The sequence below is a fragment of the Monosiga brevicollis genome, genomic scaffold (genome assembly GCF_000002865.3).
Source record: "Monosiga brevicollis MX1 MONBRscaffold_8 genomic scaffold, whole genome shotgun sequence".
Taxonomy (NCBI): domain Eukaryota; class Choanoflagellata; order Craspedida; family Salpingoecidae; genus Monosiga; species Monosiga brevicollis.
The window spans coordinates 140,831-155,830 of NW_001865045.1; the positions used below are offsets into that span (position 1 = coordinate 140,831).

Sequence of the window (15,000 nt, forward strand, 5' to 3'; positions counted from 1 at the left end):
GTGGGCCCGGCTGCGTACTTGCACTTGGCGGTGAGGCGCAGCAAAAAACAGAAAAACAAAGCAACACAAGAAACAAAACAGAACCCAAATCAAAGGCAAAGACGCACCGTCTCAGTGTTCATGACATCCCACAAACCATCACAGCCGGCGATGAGGTACTCGCAATCATCGGTGATGTCAAACTCGGCAATGTCTGGCTTTCCAATGACCCACTGCTTTAGCTTGCGGTCGCCAATGGCCCTAAGCGCAAGACAAGACAGTTGTTTTTGCAGATGAGTCGTGCATTTGATCAACAACCAAAGCGGGTATACCATGATGGGCACGAGCAGCGGTGGGCCCGTTGACGCACCTCGATACAGAGAGGACGCCGTTGACGCGCCACGCGCCATACCTACAACCCCATCACCAGAAGTTGAGGAGAATGAGCCTCGATGAGAGAGGATGTCTACGACCGGAACAGATTGTAGGCCGCAGGCCGGGTAGACATGGCAATACGGACCAGACGACGACACCCTCATTGTCCGCAATCCGCTGTTTCTCATCCTCACGCTACAATTCAAGGCGGGCAGAGGGCAGGAGGGCAGGGAGACAGTGCATGTCAGGTGTCAGGTGTCAGGTGTCTGGTGTCAGGCAAGGAGGCATCAAGGGCCAAGCTGGACAAAGAGTGCTTGAAACAAACCTCGGGCTTGTGTGGGTTCATGAGGGTAACCATCTCGCCGTTACGGCACATGGCTACCTGGGAATCACCGAGCCAGGCAACATAGAGCTTGCGACCGCGGACCAAGACCGTCACCGCAGTGGCGCCGCAGGTCAAAGCCTGGCACACGAAGATGCAAAGCCACATGCATCAGTGGCGAGGGCTATGGGAACAGGGGCATGGAAATACGGTGCTGGCAGGGCTGAGTGGGTATGTTCAACGTACGTCGCGCTCCGACTTTTTGAGAAACATCTTGTCACAGGCCAGAAAGCCGTCATGGAGGGCCTTGACGGGGTCATCCTTGAAGGTCGGTTGCTCGGCAATCACCTTGTGCAACTGGGCCTGTGCAAACTTGGCTGCTTCCACACCACCATGTCCGTCCATCACGGCAAACCAGCTCTGGGGAGGCATGTCCTACAAAATCCACCAAGAACGATCGTCAGCCGGTGACAAAAATGGCCACGTTGACTGCAGGCCAACTTGCCTTGATGCCAAGCAGCGCGTTAAGGTCTTCAATGGCCAAGTGACGGTCCTCCATCGTGTGTCGTCGACCTAATTGCGAGAGTCGCACCACAAAATGAGTCATGGCTGGTCATGGCTGGTCAAGGGGCGGAAGGGGGGTAGCCCTTTCGCTACGGCGGAGAAGTGGTAGGTTGGACTGACCGCGCGAGGTAAAGATGTCAATGTTGTAGCGACGACCCGGAGCGTCAGCCGCCGAAACTTGGTTGTCATTGGAGCTCCAGGCCTCTTCGGCCGCAGCCTTGACAACGTTGGTGACTTTGCGAGTATCAAACAGCTGGACACCTAAGATATGAGTACAGCCCCGAGCCCGAGATGGGGCAGACTTGGCGTAAGGCGACCTTCACCAACCAAAGCAGGAACGTGCCGAGGCACTCGGCGTATGGTAGGGCCTGTGTGACGATCAAAGTGCGGCGGGTATACTTGAACTTACCGCCCATGGTGCCGCCCTTCATGCTCTCCACGCTCTCGCCCATGACCTTTTCGCACACCTGACGCGCGAGCTCGGCCGCGCGGCTGGGGTCAATGACTCGCTGTTCAGGGTTTTCAGCCTCCTCGGTCAGTTTCCTGACGCCCAGGAACACGGGGAGACGACACAGAACAAAGGTGTTAGCGTCATGTCTCGGACCGGCCAAGGTTCAAGTCCCGATAAATCACGCTTTGAACGCAGAAAACATGACGCTCCGCCCCGGTTGCTGTCAAGTGGCAAGTCCAGTCGCAACGCACTTGGATGAGAGGTACTCGAAGGCTTCGAGGGAGAGCTGGCCAACGAGTTCATCTTCACCAATGGGATCTTCTGGCCACGACATGGCTGACTGTGATCTGTGGCCAAACATAGTCCAGTTATAGAAGCGATGAGGTGGTGTGCCAACGTCTGGCATGCCTCGTCACATGTCAACAAGAGGTAACGCGCCAAACAAGGCAACCAAGGCAGATCAGCAAGCCTGCACACCTCAAAGGAAGGAGACGTCAAAGCAACGTGGGATATCTCCTAATGATCGGGGATAAAATAGTGAGTTGCGAGTGGGGACCGAAACCGCATTTCAAGGTGCCAGCTCACACAAGAAAAAACCAAAAAAGAACTAAAAACGCTTTGATGTTGCATTTATACTGTGCATGCAGGTGTCTGTGCGCCAAGTTGCGTGCTGTCTCATCAACCAGATCAGAGGACAGGATCAAGCCACGGGGAGGAAAAGAAGACGCGCGCCAGTTGGCATGTCCTTTATCAATCACCGAAAACGGGCGACAGGCGACAGAGAGGCTGTGTGCCATTGAACAACATCGGTATCGCACAACATGCACAACATGCACACTACCAAGCCCCGTCCAGTAGTCAGGTGTACTACTGGTCATGATGGCAAGGTCCCCGTTACCATCACACCCCAAAAACCAGTTGATGCCTCCAAGAGCCAAGACTGCAGAAACAGCTCCCTGCTACATGCTCTTGTTTGGCTCACAGTCTGCCCTTCCCGGAACTCGAGGTACCCAGCATGCTTGCCTCCATCCACAACCAACAATCCAATAGAGAGAGGAGCGGGAGAGAGGGAGAGAGGGAGAGAGGGAGAGAGGGAGAGAGGGAGAGAGGGAGAAGCGGGAGAGGCGCGAGCCGAGCGCGAGAGCCAGAGATCAGCCTGCCGTTTGATTACACTTGATGTGTTTTTTTTCTTTTTTTTTGGCTTTTACCTTTCCTTTAGGAAAAACTGACGCGGTGGGCTGCTGACCAAAAGCGGTAAGCGGTTATGGAATGTGATGGGTGTGGGCCGTTGCCAGCTGTGCGCCCTTGTGGAGCGTACATCGGGTGTGGGGTCTGGGGGAGACTCGGGAACTAGGAGACTAATTGTCACTGCGTTCGTGTACATGACTTCTTTTTTCTCTCTCTCTCTCTCCTCTCTCTCTCTCTCTCTCTCTCTCTCTCTCTCTCTCTCTCTCTCTCTCTCTCTCTCTCTCTCTCTCTCTCTCTCTCTCTCTCTTCTCTCTCTTCTCTCTCTCTCTTCTCGGGGGACGATGCGCCGGCGGGGAAGACGGCTGGGCTGAAGTCGGCGCGCGAGGCCAAGGTGGCTACTGTTTCAAGTCTTAGACTGGAATATCATGGTACGATTTATGTGTGTGTTTTGGAGGCGTATCACACAAGTGGCTCGAATGCGGCATCGTCCTGATTGCGTGGTTGCATTGCCGGTTGCAGGGTCAAAACAGCTCCCAACATGCCGAGGTGCGGTTCTCGAGGCGCGATGCGTTCCGGAGCCGTCAAGTCACCGATACTGGTGATTTTCTTGAGCTGGCCTTGGTTCTGTTCTTATGGGTGTTTGCTCTGATGCCTCTTGTAGCGGGCCCAAGAGGCGGCCAAGTTCATCACCGTCTCCGCACACACGACAGATGAACAGGGGTGCGCGCCGGGCCTGTTCTCCAGCGCGCCCCGACCCATATTCGCGCGCTCCCACCCACAACTGATCATCACGTTGCCGTCATCTTGTGGGCTGTATCATGATAATGTGTAGGGAGAGCAACCCCTCAGCCCTGGATGGCTTGCCGCGATTCCACCCTATTTTAACCCCGCAGCAAGTTAGCAACTTTGCGCAGGCCAGTGATCAGGTCGACCTTATCAATCATCGACCCCTAACGGAGATTGCCGTGCGCATGCGGGTGAGGTCTTGCGAGCAGACTTGCAAGGGATCGCGCAAAATTATACTTCCCAGGCCACTGGCCTCGTGCGCTGCCTCTTACCAAACGCTTGATTTGGGGACACGCACATCTGTGGCTCACCAAGGCCGGGCTTCAATGCATTGGCAGAATCATCTCGACGTGTGCTGCCGAACTGTGGGCCAGACTCAACACGAGCTGCGTCAACGCATGCAACTTCTGAATGCGGAGAGCACCGGTAAGGTATCCACGTCCCGATTTGGATACGCCACTGTCTGAGCAGGGGCCCACTGACAGCACCGGTGCGGGTGGCGCTGCCTCTTTTAGCCACGCATCGGGGTGCAGCGCAACTGAGTGTGCGGCGACAAAAATGTGCACATGTTCTGCGCGACGGTATGGTGTCAAGTGCCCACCTGGAATGCTTCTCATGATGTCTCTTTCTGAAAGGCAGCTCGCTCCGTGGCCACTCACGCCGGTCTGGTTTGGTCTGGTCGGGTCTGGCGTGCGTAGTGCGTGAGGTGGAGGCAGCTACGCAAGCTGCAGACACGCGCCTGCGTAAAATCGCGGTGGACCTCTCATCTATCGAGCGAATTTTGGTCCAGCTTGCAACGGCCCGCGCATCGTCCGCAACGGCCTCCCCCAATGTGACACGGCGTGATGCGGCAGGAACCTCTGGGACCATCCCAGCTCCTGTACCTTGAGCCCTCATGCATATCTGATTCCAGGCAGAGATGATGGGGGGGCACCCTGTGCATTGTAGATAAGAAAAGACGAAGAACCTCACTGTGTGCCCCCTTAGGCTTTGCCCTACACCCCCAAATTGACTCTACCAAAGACGAGCAAACGTCAGGACGAGAAAAGGACGGCATCTGTCTCTCATAGGTCTGGCAACGAGCATCATCAATTCGTGAAGGAATTGGGGCTTGTTCGCCTCGGCACTGCCCGGTATTTAGTGCACCAGCGATTGGTTGCGAGCATTGTGGTGGGGGTGGGCGTAGGTGCGGTTGGCAAAGACGGAGGAGCCATCCGGATACCAGTTGACATCAACGCTGGCGCCGCAGATGCTGCGCGTGCCGCCGTATTGCTTGATGGCAGGTCGGGACCAGCCACCAAAGGGGGAGAAGTCGCTGAAGGAGGGGTTGCCGTCGTAGTGGGCGTACCAAAGCGGGAAGGCAGCACCGCCATTCCAGTCACCCATGATCGGGGACCACTGAGACTCGGAGGTGTAGACGCCAATGCTAAGGCCAAGGGCCTTGGCCTCGCTGACGAGGCCGCTGAAAAAGTCGCGGTTGGATTGCTGGTTGCTGGACCAGTACTGGGTGCCTTCAATATCGAACCAGATCATGCCAAAGGCACCAGGGGGGGAGCCACCCGACTATTGGCAAGCGGGTACAACAGACCCAGGTGAGTGCAGCGCATCGGCCAAGGTTGGGGACGGACTGGCCTATTGCTTGCGGACCTTGATGCTGTACTGGGCAAGGTAGTTGATCATGGTGGACACCTGGCCCTGGGGATTGCCGGCCGAAGGGTCGGGAAACATGTACACGTCGACGTGTGACATGCCCGAGTCTGTACAGTGGCAGCGGGAGGAGGGATCGGAATCAAACACTCGGTGCGCCGATGCAGCGCTCTTTCAAGCAAAAAAGCATTCCAGCAAGCGGGACGCACCCCAGGCGTTGTAGATGGTGTGTGGGCAGGCAGAGTCAGGTTGGCCTACGGATTCGTAGCAGCGAATCACGCCAAAGGTGTCTAACGAGGAAGCAGCATGAGGAGTTGATGCGTTGATGGTCATCACGGCCCGATCTCAAGGGCAACGTACAGCCATTCTCCTTGAGGCAGGACCAGGCGGATGGGAGGGTGATTTGCGACACATCCACGCCACCAACAGCAGCGGCAGCGGCCACACAGGCAGCCAGAAGAACAAGACGCAGCATGCTCACGGTGATGTCTACACTGGCAAGCAGTCGACCAAGCGCGTCAGTGGCATCGCACCAACACCAACACCAAAGCCAAGAAAGCGTCCCATATCATCACAAACGACACCGTGCGAGTAAAGCGTGCAAAGGCCACTGCCCTGCCAGCACCAGCGTTTTCTTACCACCCCACAAGGCCCGAGAGAAAAACCGAGAGACCCCTGCGCCAGAGTGTCTCACCTGTGTGCTGTCAGGGATCCAAATACGCCCCAAGTGCTGCAAAGATCGCACGACGATCGCGCGACGAGTTCGTATTGAGCGACATCTCGAATTTAGACTAGAAGGAGTCGCTTGGTTAGTGTAGCCAGCCGGATGAGATGTTGTAGAAACGGTTGATTCTAACCTTCATTTGCTAATAAATGTATCAAAAGTTATTGTAGGAGAAGAGATGACTTTATGGTGCTGATGGATCAGCCTCTCCACTCCCCAGTCTCCGAGCAGACTAAGCGAATCTCTGCTTCAATTTCTCAATTTATTAACACATAAACTAATTATGAAAAGATTAACAAAACATCATTTAATCGATTATATACGACATTAAATACCATATGCATATACCTGGTAATTTATAACATTAACTTGTTCTGTGCGCGTATTCACATCTACATAAACTTCATTTTTATATTCTTTAAATACGTCTGCGCCTCTGGTATGTTGTGTATGTTGTAACCGTAGGGGGCTCCTCTCTCTCTCTTGTGGCGCTCCGACGACGTCGTCCCCAGTGTGTGTGCTGGTGGCGGGGGGGACGGCGGTTATCGCTGGCACTCTTTTGTGGGGATTGCATGGCGGGCTGAGGTGGTGGGGGGGGGCTTCGGTTGCCAGAGGTGACTGGCTGACTGGCTGACTGGCTTTGTCTGTTGCATACAGCGTCTTGCTTGTTTAAAGCACATCACAATGGCTGAACACCTCGACGCCCTGAGCCTGGTCATGCAGCAAACACTGGATGCCGTGCGTCCCGCGAGTGTCATGAGCCGGGCCGTCCGGGTAAGCCCCCTGCTTGCGCGCTTTTTTATCTTTTGTTTTTTTATTCAAGATCTGTGGGCTCCAATGGACCTCAAAAAATGACGCGTCTTGGCCTCGTGTTGCGCAGCTGGACGATGCTGGCGAAAACTTTTTGCTATGTGCCCATGGCCACGGGCCGGCTTACTCGATCCCACGCACCGGCCGCGTGCACCTTGTGGGTTTTGGCAAAGCGGTGGCTCACATGGCAGCAGCCCTTCTTGAGACCCCTTTGGCGACCCAAGTGGTCGGGGGTCAGTTCGTCGGTCCCCGCGCCAAAACTTTGATTCATTTTCCACTCGCCTGCCAGGCAGGGTGCTCATGTTGCTGCTGCTATCGTTCTATTGCTCCCCGCCTGTCCTTGAACTCGAATTGGAGCCAGGCTTTTTGATTGTGCCACGCCAGTTAGACCTTCAGACCTTACCAACGCTAGCAGGTCGGCTCACCATCGCGCAGGGTGCCGTCAACAACCAGCCCGACGACGATGCGGTGACTGCCACCAGGTTGATGCCTGTGCCGCTGCATGCACGTATTTTGCGCTGGTCGCGAAGACCCAACAGTGGATCCATGGCCCTGGTTGCAGGGCGGCGGCTCTCACTGGTGCTCCTTTCTTCTTGAATGCATGCGTATGGGTGTGGTAGAGCGCTCGTGGAGTACATCAAGGTCATCCCTCCCACCGAGCATGCCGTGGTGCTCATTAGTGGAGGCGGGTCTGCGCTGCTGTGCGCGCCTCGCGTACCCTTGACTGATTTTCAGCAAACCTCACAGCTCATCCAGCGCGCTGGTGGTGACATCAAGGTACTCTCATCACTGGCTCTCAATGCTGCTTGACACCCGACCCTGGCTCATGGCCCCGCGAGCCGCCCCATTAGGTGTTGAACAATATCCGGCAACTCCTGAGTACGGTCAAGGTACGGCTTCACTCATCCTTGAGGCGTGGCTAAAGGCAACGCTTGTGCGTCCAATTCACTCAACCCATTCATCATCTCTTGCCAGGGTGGCCAACTGTTGCAGTATTTTGCGCAGGAACGTGTCCCGGCTCTGATTATGAGCGATGTGGTGGGAGATCCCATCCACCTAATTGCCTCTGGCCCCACTTGTCCTTCTATCGCCGGTTCGTTGCATGTCTCCGCCCGATTGCCAAGCGGCTCCCACCCAACAAAGCTTTTTAACAACCGCGTTGCCTCCTGGACCTGGACTCGCACTGATGCGCCGCCTGCCCGGCTTGATCGTCGCGCGTCTCACCAGATGCGCAAGCTGCCCGCACTTTTCTCGAGCAAACGGGTCTGTGGCCACAGCTGGCGCCCAGCGTCCGCGAAAGCCTAAAAGAAACAATGGCCGTGGCGCCACGGGCACAGGCCCAACCCATCAACCTTTTGGTAGGCAACAACTGCCTGGCGCGTGATGCTGCCTTGGCTGCCGCGCAAGCGCTGGGGTGGGACAGCAGTAGCGTTGATCAGGACGTGGAAGGCCCTGCGCCGGAGGTCGTCAAAGACATGCTACACCACGTGACGGCCCTACCCGCTCCGCTCAAACGCCCGTACGTCTAGACGACACTGCACCCCGACTGCAAAGTGAAATGTTCTCAATGTGCCAGACCAACCTGGCACGCACATCTCACTGGCACACGTGTACGTGCACGTCTGCGGCCGATTCTTTGTTTGTGCATATACAGGCATTTATATGTCGTTGGCGGAGAAACAACGACTGTTGTGCTGGGCCAGGGCCGCGGCGGCCGTAACCAGGTGGGCGCTACAACTCGTGGATCCCCACGTGCCATTCTGACTCCTCGTTCGCTTGGATAGCGTTTGCTTCTTTCTTTGCTTCTTTCTCAGCGTCCGCCCATGTCCAACAGGAATGTGCGTTGCGGGCGGCGCTGGCTATGGCGCAAATGCCACAGGAAGTGGTGGCCAACTGGTATTTTGCAGCCTTTGGCACAGATGGGCAGGATGGCCCAACGCCCGCGGCCGGGGCCGCGGTTCACGCGGCGACCGTCGCCTTGGCCCAAGCCGCCGGCTTGGCAGCGCAAGCAGCACTGGACACCAGTGACTCCTTTTCGTTTTTTGAACGAGCTGCGATGCTTGCACCAGCCCCCACAGGCAGGCCCGTCTGCCGACACCTCTGTCCTGGTCTGACCGGGACCAATGTCATGGATATTTTGCTGCTTCTTCGGGTCCCGGTTGGTGGCTCTTAATGCGGCTTGTGATCAGCCAAGGAAGAGCGGATGGAAAGGCGTGGCCGTGCTCGTTGCCAAGGGTTAGAGTGTAAATTGAAACCTGATATATGCGAGTAGTATGAGCGACGGGAGCCCAACCATTGACATGAATGGAACCCAAAAACAAAAAATCATGGAAGGCCAAGTAAGACACAAGGTATGATAAGAGGCAAGCAAGTGTGTACATGTGAGCTCAAAGGCGTCAACCTTTCAAGCACGGTAGACAGGCACATTCGCATTGGTATTAGCAAAGAAGAGACGTGTCCGTGAGTATATGTATATATATATCAAAGAGAAACAAAGGAGCGAAGGGAGAGAGAGGGAGGGAGAAAGAGATAATAGCTAAAACAAAAGGCTGCGGTTGTAAAGATGCGAGAGGTCCAGCGCACACCAAACTCCCGCGCCGTGTGACCTAAGTGCCTAAGCTGGTCTAAGAAATAATGCATTTGCCACTGCTCCCCGAGCCACTTGATTCAAAGGCAGGAATCAAGTCCCAGGCCAAGGCCACACCCGCGTCATCGCAGCTCATGAGCATGCTGCCATCCGAGGAAAAGCAGACACATGAGATGCGGTCTTGGTGGCCTTCAAGTTTGGCCAGTTGCTGGCCACTGTGCATGTCCCATAGAATGAGAGCGGCGTCATCGCCAACGCTGGCGATCACAGACCCATCCGGGCTAACAGCGAGTGCCGAGCGAGTTGGAGACATGTGAGCGTGCTGCAGAAAATACAGCGAGTTGGCCAGCTTGACTCAAGCCAAACAAATCAGGGTTGAGCGGTGAAGCGTTGAAGGGAGAGATGGGTACCTGAGGGCAATGTCACGAACTGGGCCTTCATGGCCCCGAAGGCGTGCATGGATCCGGGCTGCTCGGTAGTCGACCACGCAAACGCTCTTGTCATCCGAGCATGACACCAGCAAGTTACCGGCAGAGTTGAAGCGAACCTATTGTCGTCGTGTACAGAGTGCATGGCAGATCAGCTATGGGTGTCGGTGTCGCTACTGGAATGGATGGGCATGTCTAATGGGCAGGTGGTGTTGTTGGGTTGGTGGCTGGCCCACTCATACCTTGTGAACATCACTGGCGTGTTCCTGAACCATGGCCACGGCCTCGCCCGTGAGCAGGTCCCAGATGCGGGTGGTGCAATCGGCCGAGGAAGAAGCCAAAAACACGCCTTGAGCTTCAATATCGAGGGCCGTCACGCGCTGGTCATGGCCCTCTAGGGTAAAAGTGAGGGCTCCCGTCGAAACATCCCACACACGGATGACGCCGTCGGAGCCTGCCGAGACAAGCGTGTGGGCGGTGGGATGGAATTGGCAAGCTGTGACTGAAGTACCATGGCCCGTGAGGGTATGGCGACGCGTGCCCGAAGTGGTGTCCCACACGAAAACGACACCATCGCCTCCGGCCGAGGCCAGGAGCGTTCCGTCGCGATTGAAGGCCAGGGCATTGATGGTTCTATTATGCCCCTCCAAAACGATGGTCGAGGCGGGCAGCAGCGCGCTCGTCTAGAGTTCGGGTGCCAACAAAGCATGGTAAAATGAGCGGCGAAGGAGGAGAGGGAAGGAAACCAAAACAAGGCAGTTGTCTTGGCATGTGTAAACAAGGGCCAGGTGGCTGCGGCACCAGCTGAGGAGCGTGTGGTCTGGGCGATGAAGCAAGAGGGAGCTTTGTAACACACCGAGATTTTGACGAGATGATCAGCGCCGCCAGTGGCCACAAGATCGCTGCTGGGACTAATGCGAGCCCAGAGAAAGGGTTAGGCCACGCCCGATTCATGCGAGCACGTGCATGAACAAGCGGCACGCGGGACCGACGCGCACCTCCAGGCGACGGCGGTGCAGCGGGACTCGTGCCGATCGGCGCAGGCTGTTTCAAGACCCATGGGACCGGATTCAAGCGTGGGCTGTGTCAGGTGACCCAGGCGCTTGCATGAGTGCGGGACCGAAATGTTTAGGCTTGGAAGCAAGATTGGGACGAGAGCAGGCGCGTGGGGGGCATGGCAGGTGGATAGATACGACGAAGCAAGAGGAACGTACGGCCCGCCAGCTGGTGCAAGAGCCATCATTGTGGGCAAAGAAGAAGGCCCGGGCTTCCTGGCCCACGCCCAAGGCACTGCAGGCGACGTTGGAGGGGTGCGGCAGGGGGATGGAGCGAACGGGGACGCCGACGTTGGAGGCCGCGCGGGAACTCGTGCGGCTTTGAGTGCGGCGAGTGGTGCGTTGCACAGTGCTGCGTCCACCGGACGATCGACGGCGGCCCGGAGAGTCGGGGGCCATGGTGTTGTTGGGAGTTGTCAGAGGCGCCATCTTGGCCCGTCTTGGTGACACTCAGCGCGAGCTCAAGTGGCAGACGCGGCGTCGTTTCCGCAAGCCCGGGACACCAAAAAGGGGGGCGGGGCAGCAAAAAGAAAAGAAAAATAAATCAAAGGAACACGCTTCGCATGCACTGGCCCAGCCAGAGCAGTGCCCTCGAAAAGGAAGCCCACACGCAATGTAAACCAGCGATGAAACACGGCGGACGACAGCTCCCCAAGCTGCGCAGCACACCCAGGAGGCCGGGAGCAAAACTGACGCGTCGTGGCCGTGTGCATCAAGGCTCCGTCGGATGTGCACACGCACGCGCTCAACTTCCTATGGGTGGCGTTGGCGCTGAGCAGCATCAAGTCACTTTTGAGATGCAATAACTTTGATTGGAGAAGGTGAAGGACATTAAGGAATACTGCAGCAAGTGTAAAAGTTGGAACATTGACTTTCATACAGAATTCTCCATAACAAACAAGAGTTTGAGAGAGAGAGAGAGAGAGAGAGAGTTTGAGAGAGAGAGAGAGAGACAGAAATGAATTGGTTTGGTCAGTTTGGAAAAGCAACACAACAGAGAGACAGAGCGGAGAGACAGAGAGAGAGAGAGACAGAGAGAGAGAGACAGAGAGAGAGAGAGAGAGAGAGAGAGTGACAGTGACAGTGACAGTGACACACACAGAGACAGAGCGGAGAGGATTCGTGTCGAGGGGCTGGGCGGTCTGGCGGCGGCTGCAGCAGTCGGGTGAGAGGGTTGGCCTGCAGCACGATGGCGTGCAGAAGGGGTTGGTCAAGCAAAATAGGTACCAAGGTCTTGAGCGGACGTAGAGTCGGGTGGGGCCAAAAACCAAACGCAGCTGTCAGTCAAAAGGTGTAATGAGGTTTGGTGCCTCTGGTTTTGCCGAGGGGGTCAGTATGAATGTTGGGGGCCCGAGCGGAAGCACAATGGGTGAAGGCAGACTTGGCGCAGGGTCAAGGGTTGAAGGCGTCTCCCAGTCGTTCAGAGCAGACGCACGTAATGATCAAAGACGCCACCCCGGTTCTGAGGGCGCTACCAGGTCGTTGGTAGTAGGCGATTCTGGTGCCCAAGAGCCACCGGTTGCCCGTGCAGACGACGCCAACTCCTTGGAACCAGGTCAATGCTGGTTTCATGTTGCCAATCACCGCAGCCAGCATCTAGGCCCTAAAGAAGCAAGCATGCACGAATAGGTTTGGGGACGATTCAATTCAACTCTACTCGGGGGTGTGATGGTTGACTGGCGTGACATTGCGTGGAAGGGGGCTGTGATGATTTGGGCTGTTCGCCATGACGCACACTCCCATGTTCGTTTCCCATCTGCGAGCACGCACATCTCCCGCGCAGTGGGTTTTCTTCCTGACTTATCGATCAATTGGGACGAACTGGTTGCACCCAAAGACGGCAAGCGATACGCTAACAACTGACGTTGCAGCCCCAACACTCATACCCGCCACAGGCGGGGGCTGCCTCGCACAACCAAAGGGGAGGGAGCGAGTAATGCACACGTCGGGGATGCACGGGCAAGCAGGGCTTGTCAACAAAGGGAGCGAAAGCCGAAGCTTTTACCTTGCTCGGCGTCCTCGGCAATGCTGATGGCTCCGGTTACGATAAGAAGGACCGTGGCCAGGGAGATGATGACGCCGAGGATGTAGGCGATGATTGAGTTCTTGCCCGTCTTTCGCACGTAGCTGTTCAACGCCAGCTGGCCCAGCACAGAGGCCACGGCGGCCAGGAAGAAGAGGAGGATGCCGTAATCGACAGGCACGCGGTTCAGGACCAGAAACTGCGTAAACGAGCTGATCGACGTGAAGAGCGTCATGTACGAGGTGGTGGCTGAGCTCACCTAATGTACCCGGAAGCCCCAGCCGTGGATATGAGGGCAATGAGGCAGTGGCGGCACGAGCAAGCGAGCATGGGCGCAGGGAGGCAGGCAAGGGAAGCAGGCGGGCAAGCAGGCGGGCGGGGTCGCAGCACGGGTGGTGGCTTCACCAACAGATGGGACTCACCATGGGAAGCATGCCCAGTTGCAGCATAAGGGGGCCTAGAACCATGCCCCCACCAATGCCCAGGAAGCCGGCAACAAAACCCGCGGCAATGGCTGCATTGGTGCATATGGGCGTTTCCACGTCAGTAACGACGGCGTGAGCGGCCATGCCTTGTTCTTTTTTCCCCGGCCAATCACACGACAAGGAGAGAGACCACCGCGGGCAAAAGGCAGGGATGCAGCTGTACCGAAGAGGGGGTATTTGTAAAGGCGGGATCCGGAAAAGTCAATGTCGCCCTCGACAAACTTGTAACCGGCGTCGACTTTGCGGGCATAATCTCGTTTCACCACGACAATGGCAAAGGCGGAGCAGAGCAGGAGGTAGACAAAGGTAGAGGCGATGACACCCCAGTATTCACCCGAGCCACAGTCGACACCGGCCAGCGAGGAGTCTTTGCCGCCCTTGATCAAGTTGAGCACGATGAGTCCGACGAGCTCTGCAAAGGTGACGACAATGTAGAACCAGGGAAAGCGTGCTTCCTCGGCATGAATGTCGCGCAGCTTCTCCTTGCGAATGACCTGGTCCAGGCCAAAGCCGGCCTCGGGGTCGATGCCACTGTCGCCCGAGTCGTCGGCAACGTGCGGCACCTTGTTTTTGTTGTCGCCATTGTCGTCAACAATGAGTTCCATGGTGTGCAGTTCGGTGGCGGCCATTTGCGCATGCGCCTCCTTTTCCTTGGCTCGAAGCTCCTTGCCTTTTTTGAGGGTCTTGAAGGAGGTGTAGGTGAGGACAAGAAAGATGGTGGCCAGGATGAGCCAGTTGGGGGCAACAGAGTTGAGAAGGACACCAATGACGGTTCCAGCCAGGGCCATGGGAAGGAGGAGGAGCACCATCGGGTAGTTGATGAGCTGTCGATGAGCCACCTTGGGATTGGGGTGTTTGCGCTGAACCTGCATGATGAAGCGAACAATGGAGCCGCCCACAATGGCGGTCACAGAGAGGGGGATGGCATAGTATGTCGGAAAGTCGCCCACAACCAGGAGCATGGGTACGATGATACCGCCGCCACCGATGCCTCCTGCGCTCGCCAGCGCCAAAAAGATGAACAGGATCAACACGGCGCCAACATCGCGCCCCACATTGCCATCGCCCAGGTCAACGTGGTCGCATTCTAAAGGCCAGCGATCATGAGGGCGAGCGAGCCAGCTACTGAGGGGTCAAAATCTTGACGCACGTGTACGGGCCATGGTGCACGACCCCCACCGTAGGTTGAGTTGTCACCCTGGAGCTGGCAGAAATACATGTCGCTGTCACAATTTTTCGGGCAATCGTCAGGGACGCAGTCAAACTCGCCATTGAGCTATTTGCGTTGCAGAGCGGCACACGGGTGAGCAGGATGGCTTGAAAGGCTGGGGTCACTCGACACGACGCATCGAGCGGTGCAAAGTCTGGCTGGCGCCACGAACCGCTTTGCACACGTTTTCAGCAGAAGCCAGGGAGGCTAGGAGGGCAAGCCCAAGAGCAAGGAGTAGTGCTGCCCGCCTGCAAGCGGGTCGTGGCTGGCCTCGGGGCCCTGCCATGTTTCGCTTGTGTGGGACATTAAAACCCGAGTGCTGTTGCGTCCGGGGGTTGCCGCCGGTGCGCTGCGCCGGGAATGAGG

At 56.6% G+C, this 15,000-nt stretch overlaps 6 protein-coding genes across 6 annotated transcripts; 2 read left to right on the forward strand and 4 right to left on the reverse strand.

The window, feature by feature from the left end:
- Positions 1 to 89: 89 nt before the first annotated feature.
- MONBRDRAFT_32120 (uncharacterized protein) lies at positions 90 to 2,208 on the reverse strand (the record flags this gene model as incomplete). Its single annotated transcript, XM_001745263.1, has 10 exons — positions 2,169 to 2,208; positions 1,943 to 2,038; positions 1,650 to 1,783; positions 1,361 to 1,501; positions 1,161 to 1,249; positions 923 to 1,111; positions 680 to 817; positions 500 to 549; positions 350 to 391; positions 90 to 240 (listed from the first exon to the last, which is right to left on the reverse strand). Exons 2-10 carry the CDS (start codon positions 2,023 to 2,025, stop codon positions 90 to 92), a joined length of 1,017 nt encoding a protein of 338 aa, XP_001745315.1. The 5' UTR covers positions 2,026 to 2,038; positions 2,169 to 2,208.
- A 304-nt stretch (positions 2,209 to 2,512) lies between these two features.
- On the forward strand, positions 2,513 to 3,711 carry MONBRDRAFT_24802 (uncharacterized protein; the record flags this gene model as incomplete). Its single annotated transcript, XM_001745107.1, has 4 exons — positions 2,513 to 2,674; positions 3,046 to 3,307; positions 3,334 to 3,425; positions 3,541 to 3,711. The coding sequence occupies 4 exons, from the start codon at positions 2,513 to 2,515 to the stop codon at positions 3,709 to 3,711; spliced, it is 687 nt and encodes a 228-aa protein (XP_001745159.1).
- Positions 3,712 to 4,802: 1,091 nt separating this feature from the next.
- Positions 4,803 to 5,787, reverse strand: MONBRDRAFT_16810 (uncharacterized protein; the record flags this gene model as incomplete). Its single annotated transcript, XM_001745264.1, has 4 exons — positions 4,803 to 5,228; positions 5,313 to 5,422; positions 5,522 to 5,602; positions 5,673 to 5,787. 4 exons carry the CDS (start codon positions 5,785 to 5,787, stop codon positions 4,803 to 4,805), a joined length of 732 nt encoding a protein of 243 aa, XP_001745316.1.
- Positions 5,788 to 6,461: 674 nt separating this feature from the next.
- On the forward strand, positions 6,462 to 9,111 carry MONBRDRAFT_32121 (uncharacterized protein). Its single transcript, XM_001745108.1, has 10 exons — positions 6,462 to 6,484; positions 6,694 to 6,810; positions 6,917 to 7,079; positions 7,208 to 7,328; positions 7,467 to 7,623; positions 7,698 to 7,736; positions 7,822 to 7,939; positions 8,074 to 8,365; positions 8,501 to 8,570; positions 8,681 to 9,111. Exons 2-10 carry the CDS (start codon positions 6,721 to 6,723, stop codon positions 9,017 to 9,019), a joined length of 1,389 nt encoding a protein of 462 aa, XP_001745160.1. The 5' UTR covers positions 6,462 to 6,484; positions 6,694 to 6,720; the 3' UTR covers positions 9,020 to 9,111.
- Positions 9,112 to 9,470: 359 nt separating this feature from the next.
- MONBRDRAFT_16949 (uncharacterized protein) lies at positions 9,471 to 10,517 on the reverse strand (the record flags this gene model as incomplete). The annotated part of the gene is made up of 3 exons (XM_001745265.1): positions 9,471 to 9,714; positions 9,844 to 9,980; positions 10,104 to 10,517. Coding segments are annotated over 3 exons (795 nt in total), but the record flags the coding sequence as incomplete, so codon positions are not given.
- Positions 10,518 to 12,308: 1,791 nt separating this feature from the next.
- MONBRDRAFT_7612 (uncharacterized protein) lies at positions 12,309 to 14,587 on the reverse strand (the record flags this gene model as incomplete). Its single annotated transcript, XM_001745266.1, has 4 exons — positions 12,309 to 12,460; positions 12,922 to 13,198; positions 13,415 to 14,511; positions 14,575 to 14,587. 4 exons carry the CDS (start codon positions 14,585 to 14,587, stop codon positions 12,309 to 12,311), a joined length of 1,539 nt encoding a protein of 512 aa, XP_001745318.1.
- Positions 14,588 to 15,000: the final 413 nt, after the last annotated feature.